We start from the raw sequence: 18,177 nt of genomic DNA, 5'->3' as shown, positions 1-18,177 counted from the left end.
ATAGAGAGGGGAGAGAGATAGAGAGAGGTAAACAGAGATAGAGAGGCGAGAGAGATAGAGAGAGGTAAAGAGAGATAGAGAGGGGAGAGAGATAGAGAGAGGTAAAGAGAGATAGAGAGGGGAGAGAGATAGAGAGAGGTAACGAGAGAGAGATAGAGAGGGGAGAGAGATAGAGAGAGGTAAAGAGAGATAGAGAGGGGAGAGAGATAGAGAGAGGTAACGAGAGAGAGATAGAGATAGATAGAGAGAGGTAAAGAGAGATAGAGAGGGGAGAGAGATAGAGAGAGGTAACGAGAGAGAGATAGAGATAGATAGAGAGAGGTAAAGAGAGATAGAGAGGGGAGAGAGATAGAGAGAGGTAACGAGAGAGAGATAGAGATAGATAGAGAGAGGTAACGAGAGATAGAGAGGGGAGAGAGAAAGAGAGAGGTAACGAGAGAGAGATAGAGATAGATAGAGAGAGGTAAAGAGAGATAGAGAGGGAGAGAGATAGAGAGAGGTAACGAGAGAGAGATAGAGATAGATAGAGAGAGGTAACGAGAGATAGAGAGGGGAGAGAGATAGAGAGAGGTAACGAGAGAGAGATAGAGATAGATAGAGAGAGGTAAAGAGAGATAGAGAGGGGAGAGAGATAGAGAGAGGTAACGAGAGAGAGATAGAGATAGATAGCGAGAGATAGAGAGAAAGACATCTTCCGGACCGCATCTTCTGCGTCACCGCCCATGTCGGCCACTGGCTAGGAGACTGAGTTCCACCCACTCTTCGAAAAAAGCTCCCTTCTTGCCGCGTGCCCATCACGGGTAAGATAAACAGTCAGACTCTGCAACCCTGTTCGAACGAGCCCGATATTTGACCGCACCCCTCAACCGAAAATCCTGATTTTGAGCTCCCATGGAGTGCACTTCCGGTGGAAATCAGTTTTCGACGTTGTTCACCCTCTAACTTGTTCTTTCCCAAATTGGGTCGAGCCATTTCTGTCTGCTCATCTGTTCTTCCTTCTCCCTTCTCTTGATCGAAGAGTTTGTTCTTTCTGGCCCGCATTGGTGGAGATGGAAGAGTTGGGGGCGGCGGAATCCAAGCCGGCGTGGTTCACACCGAAGAGGTTCTTCAAAAGTTCTTTCCTGGATTTATTCTCTTAAAACTTGTTTTAAAAAGCTGATCTTTCCGCTGGATTCCCTCGCGTCTTTTGTGATGATGCACTAATGCTCGTTGTCTTCTTCGTCTGTTCGTTTATTTTGAGTTAATTTGACATGGGTATGTTTTTTTTTAATGTATGTGTAGTTTTTGCAAAGCACGAGTGTGTAAACATTTGACGGAACTCGAAAGAACTTTCTTTTCCGATAATTCTTCGAAATATTCGAAAAATGTTTTTCTGGGTTGCATCACGTATGTCATTTACTTATGGTGGCACGGAGTTTTCGAACAACAGTGACACAAAAAGTCGTAAATTTCTCCGTGCCTTGGGAAAGAATATCTGTTGTATTTTATTAATTCCATTTTTTTGCTTTTTGCAGGTTGTTGGTGATATTTTGTGTGATAAATTTATTGAATTATGTTGACCGAGGTGCAATAGCGAGCAATGGGGTGAACGGGAGACCAAAGGCGTGCGCTGAAAATGGCGTTTGTGATTCTGGTAGTGGAATACAGTAAGATTCATAACGCTGATTCATTTAAATTTGAATCAATTCTTGAAATTCGAAGTTTCCTTTTGAGAACTAAAGAACCTCGGGAAAGATATCAGAATAGAGTTCTTTGGTCTTGAAAGGGTGCAGGTTCAATTTTAATGGAATTGCTTCATTTGATTTTCTGGCGCATAAGAGTGTCCTTTTATAACTTTTGCCAGGGGTGATTTTAAACTGAACAATTTTGAAGATGGCGTTCTCTCTTCTGCATTTATGGTCGGACTTTTAATTGCTTCTCCAATCTTCGCATCCTTGGCAAAGAGGTTTGTCTCCCAAACTACAAGTATTTTCTATCCGGTGAAAACAGCTTATCTCTATCTACATTAGTTTGGGATGGTTCCATTGAATAACTCTCATATTAGTTTTTTGGGTTAATGATTCTGGCTGTAGTTTTTACGGTTTAAGGTTCAGGGTTCTGCATAGTGATCACCATCCTTGATGACGGGGATGAGAGGATGATGATGAATCACCATCGTTCTCATCATTTATCCATGCTGTAACTGGTTTGCAACTTGTATGAAGATGATAGAACCGCCGTCATTAACATCGTCTTCGTGACGGACATGGATGAGGACGATGACGATGATGCTTTGAGGATGAATCCCCTTCGCTTGTTGCAATGAGCTTCTCATCCGTGCACAAGATGACCAGATGATGATGAAGAATTGTCCCCATCCTCACCCTTTATCAGAGCCAGGATTACGATGACTAGATCATCATTGTTACCATCACTGGCACGACCAAGATGATGAGGAAAAAAATCATTTTTGTCTCATGATCTTGTGGCAATGACGACGACGACGACGATGACGATTCTCAGATGTCGGTGAAGAATTTGTCCTGGGATGGCAAGCACTAGTTTTAGGGTTCAGGGTATACGGACAAGGGTTTCGGGTTCTGCCTTTAGGGGTTATTTATCTGTAAACAGGAAGATATTAGGTGCTATGTGTTTATTTTTTGATTTATGACTTCTATAATGTGAAATGTTACTCAGAAAGGCTCACTTTTTCATCAACAGTCATAATCCTTTTCGTCTTATTGGAGTTGGATTATTGGTGTGGACGCTGGCGACAGCTGGTTGTGGGTTTTCTTTTGAATTTTGGTCCCTCACCATTTGCCGAATGTAAGCCAAACCCACGAGCTGTGTTTCCAAATATCTTATTAATATTTTTAATAAAATATATTCTTGTGATCAGGTTTGTGGGTGTTGGTGAAGCGTCATTTATAAGTTTAGCCGCTCCATTCATTGATGATAACGCACCTCCAGCTCAGGTTTTTACTTGTTCGCTTTATTTTATTCAATATTATCAAGTTGCTGAAGATCGTCGAAGTGCAGATAGTTGAGAGAAGTAAGAAAGAGGAATTTTATTTCACACAAAAAGAGTAAATAAAAAAGCATTTTCATCAGTATTTATAGCAGCTGTTTGGGCAGTCACCCAACGGCTAGTTTTTAACTAGCCGTTAGCTTTTGCGGTGGGGCCCACTGTCTCCTGGTTCTTCCTACCAGTGGGCCCGATAGATCTCCTATTGGATTTGGGCCATTTTCTCTGGGCTTGGACTTATGTAGCACGTATTTCTCAACAAATATCAAGAAGTGTCAATATGAAAAAAATTCAAGGCACCAAGTTAGGAAATTTTGAATCATTTTGTTTTCATGTCACAGAAAACGGCATGGCTTGCAGTTTTTTATATGTGCATACCCTCTGGAGTTGCGCTTGGCTATGTTTATGGGGGGCTGGTGAGATACCTTTTTAATAACCTTTTATTTTTTTAATAGTCAACCATTTTTATTTTTTTAATTGGCCTCTCATTTCGATGTGTTAAATCCAGGTTGGAAGTCACTTCACTTGGCGTTACGCATTCTGGGGAGAATCAATATTGATGTTCCCATTTGTTATTTTTGGTTTTGTTTCAAAGCCTTTGCAGCTGAAAGGTGAGAAGATGTTCTTCATGATGTTGTAATATTCCTTTTCCCCCTTTTTTTAAGGTTGTTCTATTTTTTATTTACGTTTCGAAGCGATTTACTTGTATATATGCGTTACATTATAGGTTTTGGTGTTGCAAAAAGGAAGGAATCCCTACTGAGTGGACCTGCTTCAGCGATCCAAGAGGTGCCTGGTGGGTTTTATCAAAAATTATTTCTAGAATTCAGCGCAAGTTTTTGTGTTAATTATAACCTTATAATCGATGCTCAGGATTTATCCTTTTAGTGGCTTATAGAAATGATAATTCATGAACTTCATGTTTTTTTCTTGTGACCTATCGGATATTTTTTTGCAATAGTGACCGACTTAGAATATGAGGAAAAAATGTTCATATGATGTTGATATTTCTCTCTATTGCTTGCCACGTGTTCATACTTAACGATAGAATAAACTGGTAATGGTACGTACCTTCTCATTCTAGAACTCCTAAATTTAGAGCGTGATTTTAATCTTTTTTTTGGATTATTTGGATAATCAGACAAGCTTTGGTTTCAGAAGAAACGACTGCACAAGATCACATAACTGACGGAGCGGTAAATTTGGGCGACCTATCCTCGAAGAAGCCATCATGGTACGTTCATTGCTGTTTAATGCATCTATAATCGGAATTTTTTATTTTTCCATCTTCATTGACATATATAAATCTAATTTCACCTTGTACGCCATCTACTCATCAAGTCAAAGTTAAGAATCATTAGATGGCTTTACATCTTGTATTTTTTATTCTAGGGTTTCATCTAAATTCGGAAAAATATCTGGTCAACTCAGAAGTTTTCGTCAAGAGCTGATGGATCTCTTGGTTGATAAGGTTTATGTCATTAATGTTCTTGGTAAGTTTTATTCTTATTTAGCTTCTATATGTTCTTGGTTCATGGAATGTATTTCTTCCTATCTCAATCATGATTTGTATATTTTGATTTTTTTAAAGAAAGTATATTTTGACAGGATCCACATCATATCTAGGGTATTCTCATCATTTTATCCTCCAGGGGTATTTGGGTTATTGCACTCTACTTGTATTTTCCTTTGCATAGGGCAGCCCTTCATTTAGAAGGATAGCCAAGAAGAAAATGAAAGTTGTTGGTTCCCGTATCTCCTCTTCCTGTGATTTTCTTCCCTCCGATTCTCTTATATCCTTATCTTTTTTATCAGAACTCTAGGGTTCTTGTCATATTGCTTCCACTTACAACTTATTACGGCCACACATTTTATATCAATGTTCCTCGATTTGGAGTTTTTCGCTGGATTTGTTAATGAACTTTCGATACCATTGTCTTTGGAGGATTTTTAAGAAAACTTATTTGGGCATATTGTAATATATTTTCTGCCTTTTCGTTTCAGGTTATATTGCATATAATTTTGTGATAGGAGCCTACTCATATTGGGGCCCAAAGGCTGGTTACGCCATCTATCATATGGTATGCTATTATAATTATGCTTTCATAAATTGTATTCTAATATTTGAATATATTTATATCTTTAAAAAAAGATTCTCTAGCATGAAATTATTTCCTATTATGGTAGATCCGTTTGCCGGGTAGTTTTCCTTCTCCCAGCATGAAGTCATTTCCTATTACAGTAAATCATGTTGTTACAATGATGTTTTTATTTATTCCAGAGAATTGCTCGTCGTTCTATATTCTATGTATAATACATATTATTAAAAAATACAGAAAATGCTGATACGATTTCATGGATATTACAATGATCTGTGGAAAGGCTAATTATGTTTGGGGGAATGATGTTTTCACATTCTTGCTTTTTTACTTCCTTATTATTGATAAATTGAGCTATTTCAAAGAAATTCTCATCATTATTTTTTCTCCCTATAATGTATTTTCTCAATTGGTTTACAGAAAAATGCAGATATGATGTTTGGGGGCGTAACAGTTATCTGTGGAATTCTTGGAACTTTGGCTGGTGGTTTCATCCTTGATCTCATCCATTCTACTATATCCAATGCTTTTAAGGTTGGCAGGAAAATTTTCAATTTCTACACTTTTTGCGGCATATTAGATATTTGTATTTTTTTAAAACCTTATTCTATTTGTGAGATAAATTTGCCTCAATACTGCAGGTTCTCTCTGGAGCAACCTTTCTGGGGGCAATTTTCTGTTTTGGAGCTTTTTGCTCAAAGAAACTATATGGATTTATTGTGTTGTTTTCGATCGGGGAGCTGCTTATATTTGCTACCCAGGTACCATTCATCAATCAAATCTCATCTTGATTGCATATGCGTTGTTCTTTGTCACGTTGTTTCCCCACTTTTGTGCTTCTTAAATAGTAAAAGAACTGGTAGGATATATTGTGTAATGCTCTTTTCATTATTCAAGTCTAATGAATGAAGGAAGATTCGTTGATGATTTACTATACCGGGCTCAAGATAGGGTTTGGCAGATGATGAGGAAATCATCATCATCATCATCCTGGTTGCGGGCAAGTGATGATGATGACAATTGTCACTTCATCTTCATCGACCTCATCATCCTCATCATGTTATGGACAAATTGAAAGGACAATGACGAAGACAGTAGTGACTCATCAGCCTCTTCGCACTATCATCATCAGGAATGGCGAAGACAGTAGTGACTTATTGAAGATGAATGTTCACTGAAACTACAGGAAAAGAGGAAAATCATTATGTCAGAGATAGGGTCCTATATTTAATTTCTATCAAGTATTTTGCCATTCAATTCATCCGTCCTGTGGATTTCTTCATTTTATGAACTCTGGCTTCGATTTCTAATTGTTATTTTTTATTTTTTGTAAGAGTCAGATAATTTTACAATCTTTTGCTTCTCCGATCTCTTAACAGATAACCTGTTTTATGTAAATCTTTCCCGCCCTATTTTTGATATCTCTGTTTGACAAGACTTCTGACTTTGTGCTGTTCTTCATTAGGCACCTGTTAATTATGTATGTCTTCACTGCGTCAAGCCAAGTATGAGGCCCCTATCTATGGCTTTATCCACTGTTTCTATCCACATATTTGGCGATGTGCCATCATCACCCCTAGTTGGTGTTCTACAGGTTAGCTTCTTATTCCAAGAATATTTTCCTTTTATTTTCAGTAAGTTATATTCCTATAGAAATTTCTTTATCCCATGCGGTACAATTTTTTTCTTTTTCGTTCCATATTTATTCATTTTAATTCGTGCTTAATAAAGTGTAGATCTCATTTTTCCCTATTATGAAAAAATCTGGATTTCTTCCTTTTGCAGGATCATGTTCACAACTGGAGGGAGACGGCCTTGATCTTGACTTCTATCTTGTTCATAGCATCTGGATTTTGGTTTATTGGTAGAGCTCATCTCATAGACTTTTCTCTTTTTTGCCCAAAGAACTTAATTTTTCCTTGGACATTGTGTTAATTTAATCTGGTATCTATGGTAGGCATCTTTCTATGCAGTGTAGACAGATTTGACGAAGAATCTGAGCGGCATTGCCCTCCCCTTGGGGTTTCAAGCAGCCAGCCTTCACAGGAAATCTCATCATGGTACATGGGACATCATCTTATCTCTCTCTCCTCTCTTCTCTCCTAAGAGTCGTGGACGGACGACAGACAACGGTTTTGGCTTCCGTTCAGTCATCCGTTAATGGGCTTGTTTCATTCCGTTCCCATCCGTGTGTTGGACCGGATGGCGAACCGGACGAGAGGATGGGTAGAGAATAGACTAATTGAGAGGTGTTTGATGACGGAATGAAATGCGAGCCGGTACGGGGTACAGCTCTGTTTCTTTTCCGAGGTCAGGACGGATGACTGATGACGGATTGGATTCTGTCCACGAGTCTTATTATCTACTTTGTGTTGTGGGCTTTGACATTTTTGTTCTTTTCTCCTTCAGATCTCAAGGCGGGCCTCTGGAGCAGCATTGGGGAAGATATTTCACTTCTTGGCTGCTGTGACAGAGATTAGAGAATCTTATCTCTCTCTCATCATCTATTTATCTGTCTATCCTCTCCACTCCCTCTCTCTTTTACATCGCTTCTGCCTCTGATTATTCATTCATGCATATATATATTTGTTAGTGCATATATATATATATATTTGTCTATGCAGCCTCCTATCTCTCTCTCTCTATCTTTCTCTCTTTCTCCCATTCTATCATTTTCTTTTTCTGTACCCATGTTTAATCTATCTGTCTATCCAACTATCTTTCTCTCTTTCTCTCATTCTATCATTTTCTTTTTCTGTACCCATGTTTAAACTATCTATCCAACTATCTTTCTGTCCATTTCTCTTATCAGTTCGCTTCAGCCTTGTGTACATTTATCTACCACTTAATATTTATTTATAAATCGTCTTATATATCCTCTTTTAATTTATTTCTATTCTCATCTCCCTCTTATCTATCTCTTAGTTATTTGTCTCCCTTATTCGATGTCAGATCTATTGAGGCTGTCAAGTTTGTTGCATTATAAATTCAAGTTAGTAAATCGTCAATTTCTTTTACCATTTTTTCTATTCGTCTATGTTTTTCTTAAGAAACGCCCAAAATGTTTCGCTAGCGTCCAAGGACAATGTTTCGCCCATGGTTAGAGAGAGAGAGAGTGTGTGTGAGAGAGAAAGAGAGCAATAGTGGGAGAAAGAGTATGAGAAAGAGCAAGAAACTGAGAGAGATAGATAGAGAGAGAGTATGATAGAGATAGAGAGAGAGTAAGAGAGCGATAAAAACAGAAAGAAAGTAAGAGAGAGAAAGCGAACGGATCAACACAGAGAAAGTGGAGAGAGATTCATAGAAAAGACGAAGAGAGAGAGAAAGATATTTGATTAAGAGAAAGCAACTAAGAGAGAGAAAGTAAGAGAGAGATTAAGAGAAAGGGACTAAGAGAGAGAGAAAGTAAGAAAGATTAAGAGAAAGGGACTAAGAAAGAAAGAGAAAGAGATTAAGAGAAAGGGACTAAGAGAGAGAAAGAGATTAAGAGAAAGGGACTAAGAGAGAGAGAAAGAGATTAAGAGAAAGGGACTAAGAGAGAGAGAAAGTAAGAAAGATTAAGAGAAAGGGACTAAGAAAGAAAGAGAAAGAGATTATGAGAAAGGGACTTAGAGAGAGTAAGAGATTATGAGAAAGGGACTTAGAGAGAGAAAGATATTATGAGAAAGGGACTTAGAGAGAGAAAGAGATTATGAGAAAGGGACTAAGAGAGAGAAAAAGAGATTAAGAGAAAGGGACTAAGAGAGAGTGAAAGTAAGAGAGATCAAGAGAAAGGGACTAAGAGAGAGAGAGAAAGAGATTAAGAGAAAGGGACTAAGAGAGAGTGAAAGTAAGAGAGATCAATAGAAAGGGACTAAGAGAGAGAAAATGAGAGAGAGATTAAGAGAAAGGGACTAAGAGAGAGAAAGTGAGAGAGATTAAGAGAAAGGGACTAGGAAGGAGAGAGATAAAGTAAGAGAGATAAAATCAGAGAGAGAAAATAAGAGAGAGAAAATAAGAGAGATTAAGAGAAAGGGACTAGGAAGGAGAGAGATAAAGTAAGAGAGAGAAAATCAGAGAGAGAAAATAAGAGAGATTAAGAGAAAGGGACTAGGAGGGAGAGAGATAAAGTAAGAGAGAAAAGAGAGCGATAAAGAGAGAGAGGGTTAGAGAGAGAGAGAGAGAGAGAGAGAGAGAGAGAGAGAGAGAGAGAGAGAGAGAGAGAGAGAGAGAGAGAGAGAGAGAGAGAGAGAGAGAGAGAGAGAGAGAGAGAGAGAGAGCGCGAGAGAAAGAAGGAGAGAGAGAGAGAGAGAGAGAGAGAGAGAGAGAGAGAGAGAGAGAGAGAGAGAGAGAGAGAGAGAGAGAGAGAGAGAGAGAGGGAGAGAGAGAAAAAGAGAGAGAGAGGGAGAGAGAGAGAGAGAGAGAGAGAGAGAGAGAGAGAGAGAGAGAGAGAGAGAGAGAGAGAGAGAGAGAGAGAGAGAGAGAGAGAGAGAGGAGAGAGAGAGAGAGAGAGAGAGAGAGAGAGAGAGAGAGAGAGAGAGAGAGAGAGAGAGAGAGAGAGAGAGAGAGAGAGAGAGAGAGAGAGAGAGAGAGAGAGAGAGAGAGAGAGAGAGAGAGAGAGAGAGAGAGAGAGAGAGAGAGAGAGAGAGAGAGGTGCACCCGCAACAAAGCCTCTCGCGCACTCGCCCAGCACAAGACGATGCATCCATCCCCCGTTCCCACTCGCCCACGTGTCCACCCTCTCCTCGACCCTATAGATTCACGTGACACCTTATCCACATCGACTGCCAGGTCACCCACCACGTGGCATCCCTATCCCTTCACACGAGCAAACCACGTGCCGACCACCGACTACACCCCCCAAACCGCAGCTTCCCCCCTGGTTTTCCCTTCCTCGAACCCATCAAGAGATCCCTCGCCGTTCATAAAACCCATCTCTCGTCCTCCCCACTCCATCCCAAATTCGATATATTTTCATCTTTTTTTGAAAGTTTTCGTAGCTCTCCTCTTCCGATGCCGGCCGCCGCCTCAACCCATCAAGAAATCCCTCGCTGTTCATAAAACCCATCTCTCATCCTCTTTCTAACATTCAAATTCGACATATTTTCATCTTTTTTTCTAAGTTTTCGTAGCTCTCCTCCTCCGATCCCGCCCGCCGCCTCAACCCATCAAGAAATCCGTCGCTGTTCATAAAACCCATCTCTCATCCTCTTTCGAACATCTCAAATTCGACATATTTTCATCTTTTTTTATCAAAGTTTTCGAAGCTCTCCTCCTCCGATGCCGCCCACCGCCGCTATGCTCTTCTGCTGGTACAACGACGGCAGCATCTCTGCTCCGCCTTGCCCACGCTTCAATCTCTCGGCCTGGCGAAGCGCTGTGAAGCTTTCTCCCTTCGATGGCCCTCAAGCCCCAGAGAAGACGCCCCAGAAATCCCCCGACTTGCTCTGCTTGTCTCCCTGATCCCTCCGACATCATCTTAATCATCATCACTATCATCATCATCATCATTTCTGATGCTTCAAACTAGCTTTGTAATTTGTAAATATGTAAATGAGTATCTGAGTTGATCCGGGATCTGGGTTCCCTTTGTTGTAGGGTAGGTTGGGTTATTATCATCATTCTGATACTTCAAACTAGCGGTGTATAAATGTACAGGAGTGTCTGAGTTGATTTGGGATCTGGGTTTCCTTCGTGATTGGGTAGGTTGGGTTGCAATCATCATCATACTCCTGATGCTTCTAACTAGGGAAATATAAATGTACATGAGTATCCCAGTTGATTTGGGATCTGGGTTGCCTTTGTTCTAGGGTAGGTTTGGTTGGAACCCCCACCACCAATATCATCATCATCATCATCTTACTTATGATGATTCAAACTACGGGTGTTAAAATGTACACGAGTATCTGAGTTGATTTGGGATCTGGGTTTCCTTTGCTTTAGGGTAGGTTGGCTTGACATTATCGTTATACTTCTGATGCTTCTAATCAGGGGTGTATAAATGTACATGAGTTTCTGAATTGATCTGGGATCTGGGTTTCCTTTGTCATAGAGTAGATTGAGTTACCACCAGCATCATTATCATTATCATCATCATCTTACTTATGATGCTTCAAACTAGCGGTGTTAATATATACATGAGTATCTGAGTTGATTTGGGATCTGGGTTTCCTTTGTGATAGGGCAGGATAGGTTGGCACCATCATCAGCATCATCATCATCTTTCTTATAATGATTCAAACTAGCAGTGTAAATATGTGAATATCTGAGTTGATCAGAGATCTGGGTTTCCTTAGTTATAGGGTAGATTGGGTTGGCTGTGTTATCGGCATCATCATCATCTTATTATGATGATCCAAAGTAGCAGTGTAAATATGTAAATGAGTGTCTTAGGTTATTTGGGATGTGGGTTTCCTTTGTTATAGGGTATGTTGGGTTGCCATCATCATCATCATACTTCTGATGCTTATAACTAGGGGTATATATACACGAATATCTGAGTTGATTTGGGATCTGGGTTTCCTTTGTCATGGGGTAGATTGTGTTATCACCATCATCATCATCATTGTCATCATCATCTTACTTGTGATGCTTCAAAGTGGCAGTGTAAATATGGACATGAGTATCTGAATTGATCTGGGATCTGGGTTGCCTTTGTTATATCGTACGTTGGGTTGCCATGATCGGCGTTTCGATCTGATCTCCGATTGATTGGATTGGGGCTTCGATGGAATGGAATTGGTGATCGAGCGGCTGTCGGGGCCAAGGGATCAATTGACAATCTAGATCGGACCCATTGGATCGATCATGATAGTCGATCATTGGGCGGCATGAACCTCCTGATTGTTCTAATACAGTATATTAAAACTATAAGTTGATGTAAAACTACAAAGCATGATCCTGATCATGGCCTTGAATTAGGGTAGCTATTGGTCCGATGGAGACTGAATTTTTGTAATGAAGAACTATATCTCGTTTATCTCTCTTCCTGTCTTCAATAAACTCTCTACTCTCTCTCCTCTTCCCTTTCTGCATTTCTCATTAGAGGCTACATCCTCCCTATCATGTCCTCTGGCATCTCTGGCTCTCTTACTTGAGCTTGGGTTCTTGGGCTTTGTGTTCTCTGGCAGCTTGGGCTATTCAATTTGATCTTCTTGCACCATGCATGAATAAAGCTGGTGAGTGGAATATGAATTTCTCAAGACCAAGTTACATTTTTCTTTGTAATTTTTTTCCTCATCTGAGATGGTTTGGCTGGAGAAAAAGCAGGGGAATTTCTTGGACGAAAGGCCTGAAAGATGGTGTGCTTTGCCTCAAAGATTTTAATCCCAAGAATAGAGCAAGTCTTTGACTGCCATAAATCAGGTACTCAACTAGAGCTTCACTATGGGAATTGATGCTCAAACTAAAAGTACTAGACTAAACTAACATATTTTATTGTCTTTGCTTTTGGTTAGGTTGCATTTCCTTCAATAGTGTCGCATTGAATTTTCTCTCCTTGCACAAGTATAGTTCTGGGTCGTCCTGGACGTGGACGGCGGACGGGAAGGGATGATTTTCGTCTCGTCTGACATCCGGCTTCAGTGCAGAGACGCGAACGGGACGATTTTTTCGTCCGACGATACGAAAATTGTCCCGTCCATTTGTCCCGGAATGAATTTCCGTCCCGTCCGTTGTCTCGGACGAAAAAAAACCCATTTTATATTTTTAATGTATTAAAGGTGTGTTAAAAACCGGTTAATATGGATTTTTCTAAGTTTTTTAGGGAAACACGGTGGAGAGAGAATGCAGAGGGACATATGTACAATTACTTTTGAGCAGCGTCAGTTTGAGTGCGCTTAAAGATACAGGGACTTTAATGCAAACTGTCACAACGAGGTCACGTGGCTAGATCTCAACCGCTGGATGTGAATCCAACGGTTTTTCGTCCTTCTCTGACCATCCATCGTCCGAGACTTCCGGATGGGATGGTTTTTTCGCTCCACGGGATTAAAACCATCCCGCCCAGACGTCCAAGGAACGAATTTTCGTCCCAATTTTTTTACATTCCCTTGGAGGGGATGATTTTTTCGTCCTGGGACAAAATATCGTCCCGTCCGCGTCCCTGCACTATAAGCACAAGCCATAGATGAGCTTGCCTCCTCTCTTTCTTCTTGCCTTTCTCTCTGATACGAACCTCTTTTAATAGTGCTTGAGGGTGCCACATGTCAGAAAAGAAGCTCTATCAAGGCCCTCATAGGGCGGGGCCTCATGAGATTATATATAAGATGGCAAATAAGCATCAAGATCCAGCGGAAGGACAGTCTATCCGGCGAGCTCTTCGACAAGGACGCGGTGGATCCGACAACATGTGGGTTATCCTTCTATTGTTCCTCTACCGCCCTATGAACTGTGCTCCTCAAAATTCTTGGAAATCGTCTCAGTGAATAGACTCTGTCCTACTGTATTTCTTGGTGCATAAGTGAAGGGTCATTTTCCTCTCATATTTTTGCGTTTCTTGATTTGATCTATCCCTCTCCTTTCATGCCCTGAATTTTATGCAACCATTTACCCCCATGCTCTCTTTTTCCATTCTTTTATTTGACTAAAAATGAAACCTTGGGATCCCATGCCTGGTCACTGCCCCTAGGGTTGTACACATGAAGAAAGTGAACAGTGCTTATGGTGTGAGGGGTTGCTAGTGCATAGAAGCATATGACTTAGAAGAGTGAGGTAGTGGGAGCCATCGAGGTGATATGGAAAAGTGAAGAGTAGAAAGAAGAGTTTAGCCAAGAAATATGCAAAAGAAAAAACTAGGGCCATGGTTAAACCAGTTAATGTCCTAGTTTTGGATGTCACCACCTTCCAATCGTGTGTCAGGCAGAGCGGTTTATCATAGACGATCCAAGAGTGGCTACCAATCAAATGATGGTACTGGACAAAATTGGTATAATGCCCCAATTCAGGATGCAACTGGATTACATTTTGATTCATGATGGATAATTGATTGGAGAGGCAACATTCTCGGTTGTGCCCAAACAATATACCACTGTTGTGGGCCGTCGAATGTGGGTGTGATGCATACACCGATGGTTGGCATGTCAAGGTGCTTAATTCGATGCCGATTACACTCATCTGGAGACAAGTCTTTCTTTGTGGAGAAAAGGGTATGAATGTGGGAAGCTGTTTGATTATTGGCGAGCATGTTAGTCATCTTGTTCACGCAGCTGGTAACAAATTCATGTGAGCCTCCTAGGAAATGTCATGATGTGATTACCATAACTGGTCGCTATCAGACAAGCTGCACAATGGTCATGGTCTCAGGAAAAATGGCTGGGATGTCCCAAGACCTAATATGAAATTCATCTAAGGGCCTCATTCATATCGCGTGGGATCCTGCTACAGGGGAACTAGATGATGGGTTCTCCTCAGCCACTCCGCAAGGCTGCGCATAATCTCGAGCGCGTCCATGGATTGTCATGCATAATTAAATGAATTTCACCCCTTTCATATCTCTCATAGTAAGTATGATATACAAATACATATATAAGGGTGTCCACTTGTGCTCAACAGCAAGTCACAGACTCACTTGGAACTTTCGTGGTGGCATAGATATGGTAGGCCAAAATCTAAGTGACCAATTCGAGAAGAGTTAGAATTAGCATGTTGTGGCTATTTCAATATGGAAAAATAAATGTTTCATAATTTCACCCATTGGGTGGGGCTACAATGACAATGATAACAGAAGGTGGCTCTTATCTTGATTATGTAGTTGTATGCAAACATTTATTTTTCAAGAAGAGTTGCAAGAAGGATGATACTTTGATGAGGAACATTGGGTACCAAATTAGATTGGCCCAGACTATTTAGGAAAATGTTCTCTTAAATTATTCTTAGAGAGACTACAAGAGAAGTTTCCATCGAGTGTGAATCCAGGTAAGGTTGTTCTACCATTGGGCGTTGATGGCTTATGTCATATCCAAGTCAAGGGTCATACCAAATATTGATAGTACTTTGTCCCTCTTGAAAATAGCCACGGGCATATCAAGCTCGTGTCTCTGTTGAGTGCGTGATTTATTGGGTCCTTTAATATCATTGAAGGGCATGCTCGAAGCCTTTTTTGTCATAAAGTTTCTTGTGAAGCATGATATGAATGTTGTTGGGATGCCTTATCCCTGGGTTACCCTGGACAAGTGGTCAACATGTTTTTGTCCAAGAAATTCAATGATGACATTGATGATTGTTGAGTTGGATGGTCCATAAGAAGAATCCATATATTTGTATTCCGATGGTATTTTAGATGTGCAACGGTATGCTCATAAAGTTGCACAAATAGCCCAATTGGTGTCCATGAGCCTTGTAAGATGAACCTCAATACAACCCAAACACTAAGATCACAAGCTAAACCCTGGTGTGAACTAATTGTTCAAACCATCTTTGTTGTGACCAGTTACCCATTAAAATTTGTATGGACTACCTAGATTCACCATCTGGGCCAAACCTTCAAGCCCATTCTGCGTTTGACAAAAAATGAGAAGAAAAGCCGTGTCATCCATTTACAACAAACCCGCACCTTCTAGGCCATTCATGCCTTCACCACCAGCTAATGCTACAATTCACATGCCATGTGAACCCATCCCTAATCATGAATCATTTTAACCTCTTCGAGAAATTACTATCCACAAGGTGACACCTCTGCCTTGCCATGAGTTGTGAGGATGATGATGTCACTTCTATATAAGTCTAAAGATCTCCAATGTGCATCACCAACTCTTTGAATACCATCAGCAAATTTTCCTACTGTCTTTGCCTATGAAATAGTTTCACCATTTTTCTATATATAATTCTTCTTCACGGTGTACACGATCTCAAAATGTGATACAAGCATACAAGCATTCAAAGCCCCATACTAAATGTCTTGTCATCTAAATCATATAACTTCCAACACTTGTAATACATTTTTCTCTACTAAGGAGAGACCTACATGATCAAACTATGTTGATGACTCTTCATCTTTTTGCAAGATAAATGAGTCCTAGTTACAAAAAGATTTATTCAAGCACCATTTTAAGTGAAAGCCTCTACCTAGTTATCCGAAACTTATTTTATGGAGATTAACTTTGAACTAGAGTCTGGGAATTCCTCTTAATTGATCAGATGGTTGAGATTTGCTACCAAGCCCTTTGGAATGTGTGGTGCCCAATGATAAAAAATCCTCTCTAAGCAACAAGTTCTTGAGAGGTAAACCTGTTTTGGAGCACGAAGTGCAGTCAACCTTCCTTCTACCAACTTGATGTATAGAAATTTATACTTTTTTAGTTGCTGTAAATTTATTTGGGTTCCTAATATCCAATTCCGGGAAATGCCTCCCATTCACCTCACAGACATAATACTGAAATTTCTGAGGTAATTATATTTATTTCCAGTATGAAAAATACCCCTAGACTTATATTGTCTTACTATAGAGGAAGAGAATTAGTTGGTCAAAGAGGTTGACACTTATCCATCCCCAACACGTAGAGGTAATAGGAAATCTGCTTTTAGCATTCACTCTACTATATTTGAAGTTCGCAATGACTTTATGACCACTATCCTCATTGGAAACTCCATCTTCTGCTACCTATCCACAAAAATACAATTCTTGGTTTCTTGATAGTTTCACTATGAAGTATGATTGGCCAAATGTTAGTGTTTGAGGCATGACTATATACACTGATGATTTTCTCCACCTTTGTGACATAATATATTTATATAATACATGAGCATTCATAATAATGCTTAAAGTAATTGATGAAAGGGGTTGGTTGTATTTTTGATGGGAAATATTTCAATTATATTTGTGTGAATTTGATTGCTCTTCATCTTCCCTTATCTTTATCGGTGTGCCTCCTTTGATGGGGTTGTCTCTAGTCCTCCTTCACTTATATGTTTGTCTTGTACTTGATAAAATATATGTAGTCATCAATTCAATCACACATTTCATATCTCGTTCCATGTTCATTTTTAAATCATATTCATTATAGTGCACGTGTGATGCTTGTAATGAAGTCTATGAATGCATGATCAAACATAGTGAAATGATCAAACATAGTGAATTATGATGATATTGAAATACATAGACCAATAGTCTTTAAGTATGTGTTCTAAATATTTCTACTTAAAGGATACTCGAGAATGACATTGGAGTATCCAGATAAAATAACATTATCTATCCTCACTCATATGATGAGTATGGTCGGTCTCGTATCTATTAGTGTGGATGCAATAATGATAGATAGTGGGTGGTCTTTAGTGAAAAGAGTTTGTGAATCCTAGAAAAGTGTTATACCAAACTGTCAATCAGGTTGACTCATGCCACGCTTGTGTAAGTGGTCCTTAGACCTGAGACGCCAAAAATGTCTTATAGGCAAACTGTTGTATTTTGACTATGACTTACGAGTATGTAATCATGAAATTCTAAATAGTCTTAGTTGAGATGCATCAAGAAGTTCAGAAAGATAATCGAGTGGTCCAGATGGGAGTGTACATCCTCGGTATAAGAGGTGACAACTTAAGGTAGATGATGCGATGAAGTTACTAGCTAAGGCAGTAAAATATCAGAGAAGACTTCTCCGATGATTTTTGAATGCATTAGTAATAACTCGGATGACCAATTAGGGTTTGCATGTTGACCATACCTAAAGTCATTTTAAGAGTATCAATGGGGGACTATACTTAGCTGGTAACTAGTAACATTCAGGTTCGATGAGTGAATCGATACACACTCCTTTGTATCTTATAGAACATGAGGTGTAGCTTAGCACCTCATGAGTTGGAGATTTAACCTGTCAATTAGATTAAATCGATGCGACATCATTTAATCTATATGATAATATAGTTAATTTATCTAAAATATACTTAAAGTTTTTGAATTTTAATGAAAAATATCTACTTAGTTTAAGTGGGGGGATGTTCTGAAAGAAATTAATCTATGCCAAAATTGTTTAGGGCATTCCCCTTCTTTTTCCTTCTTCCCAGAGCTCTAATTCGTACCCGATGCAATTGAGATGATGTAAGGACGACAATGAAAGTTGAAAGAAACTAATCAAGGCGAAGGACGATATTCGATGTACTAAG

General features: G+C 39.7%; 1 protein-coding gene and 1 long non-coding RNA gene across 3 annotated transcripts; both read left to right on the top strand.

Annotated features, from left to right (window-relative positions):
- Positions 1-565: 565 nt before the first annotated feature.
- Positions 566-8,120, top strand: LOC144706886 (putative sphingolipid transporter spinster homolog 2). The gene is made up of 17 exons (XM_078579964.1): positions 566-1,102; positions 1,515-1,646; positions 1,844-1,945; positions 2,701-2,805; positions 2,879-2,954; positions 3,346-3,420; positions 3,513-3,615; positions 3,732-3,800; positions 4,163-4,238; positions 4,397-4,497; positions 5,009-5,085; positions 5,524-5,637; positions 5,745-5,864; positions 6,569-6,697; positions 6,889-6,967; positions 7,061-7,163; positions 7,513-8,120. Coding segments are annotated over exons 1-17 (1,515 nt in total). The 5' UTR covers positions 566-1,049; the 3' UTR covers positions 7,514-8,120.
- Positions 8,121-9,969: 1,849 nt separating this feature from the next.
- LOC144706818 (uncharacterized) lies at positions 9,970-12,829 on the top strand. 2 transcript variants are annotated; one of them, XR_013582326.1, is made up of 3 exons: positions 9,970-12,260; positions 12,349-12,447; positions 12,540-12,829. It is a non-coding gene; the product is annotated as an uncharacterized LOC144706818 (long non-coding RNA). The 2 variants fall into 2 exon arrangements; XR_013582325.1 differs by having other exon boundaries at positions 9,972-12,260; positions 12,352-12,447.
- The last annotated feature ends 5,348 nt before the right edge of the window (positions 12,830-18,177 follow it).

This window comes from Wolffia australiana, chromosome 8, assembly GCF_029677425.1.
Source record: "Wolffia australiana isolate 7733 chromosome 8, ASM2967742v1".
NCBI classification, from domain to species: Eukaryota; Viridiplantae; Streptophyta; class Magnoliopsida; order Alismatales; family Araceae; genus Wolffia; species Wolffia australiana.
This window is presented reverse-complemented; position numbering and strand designations above follow the sequence as displayed.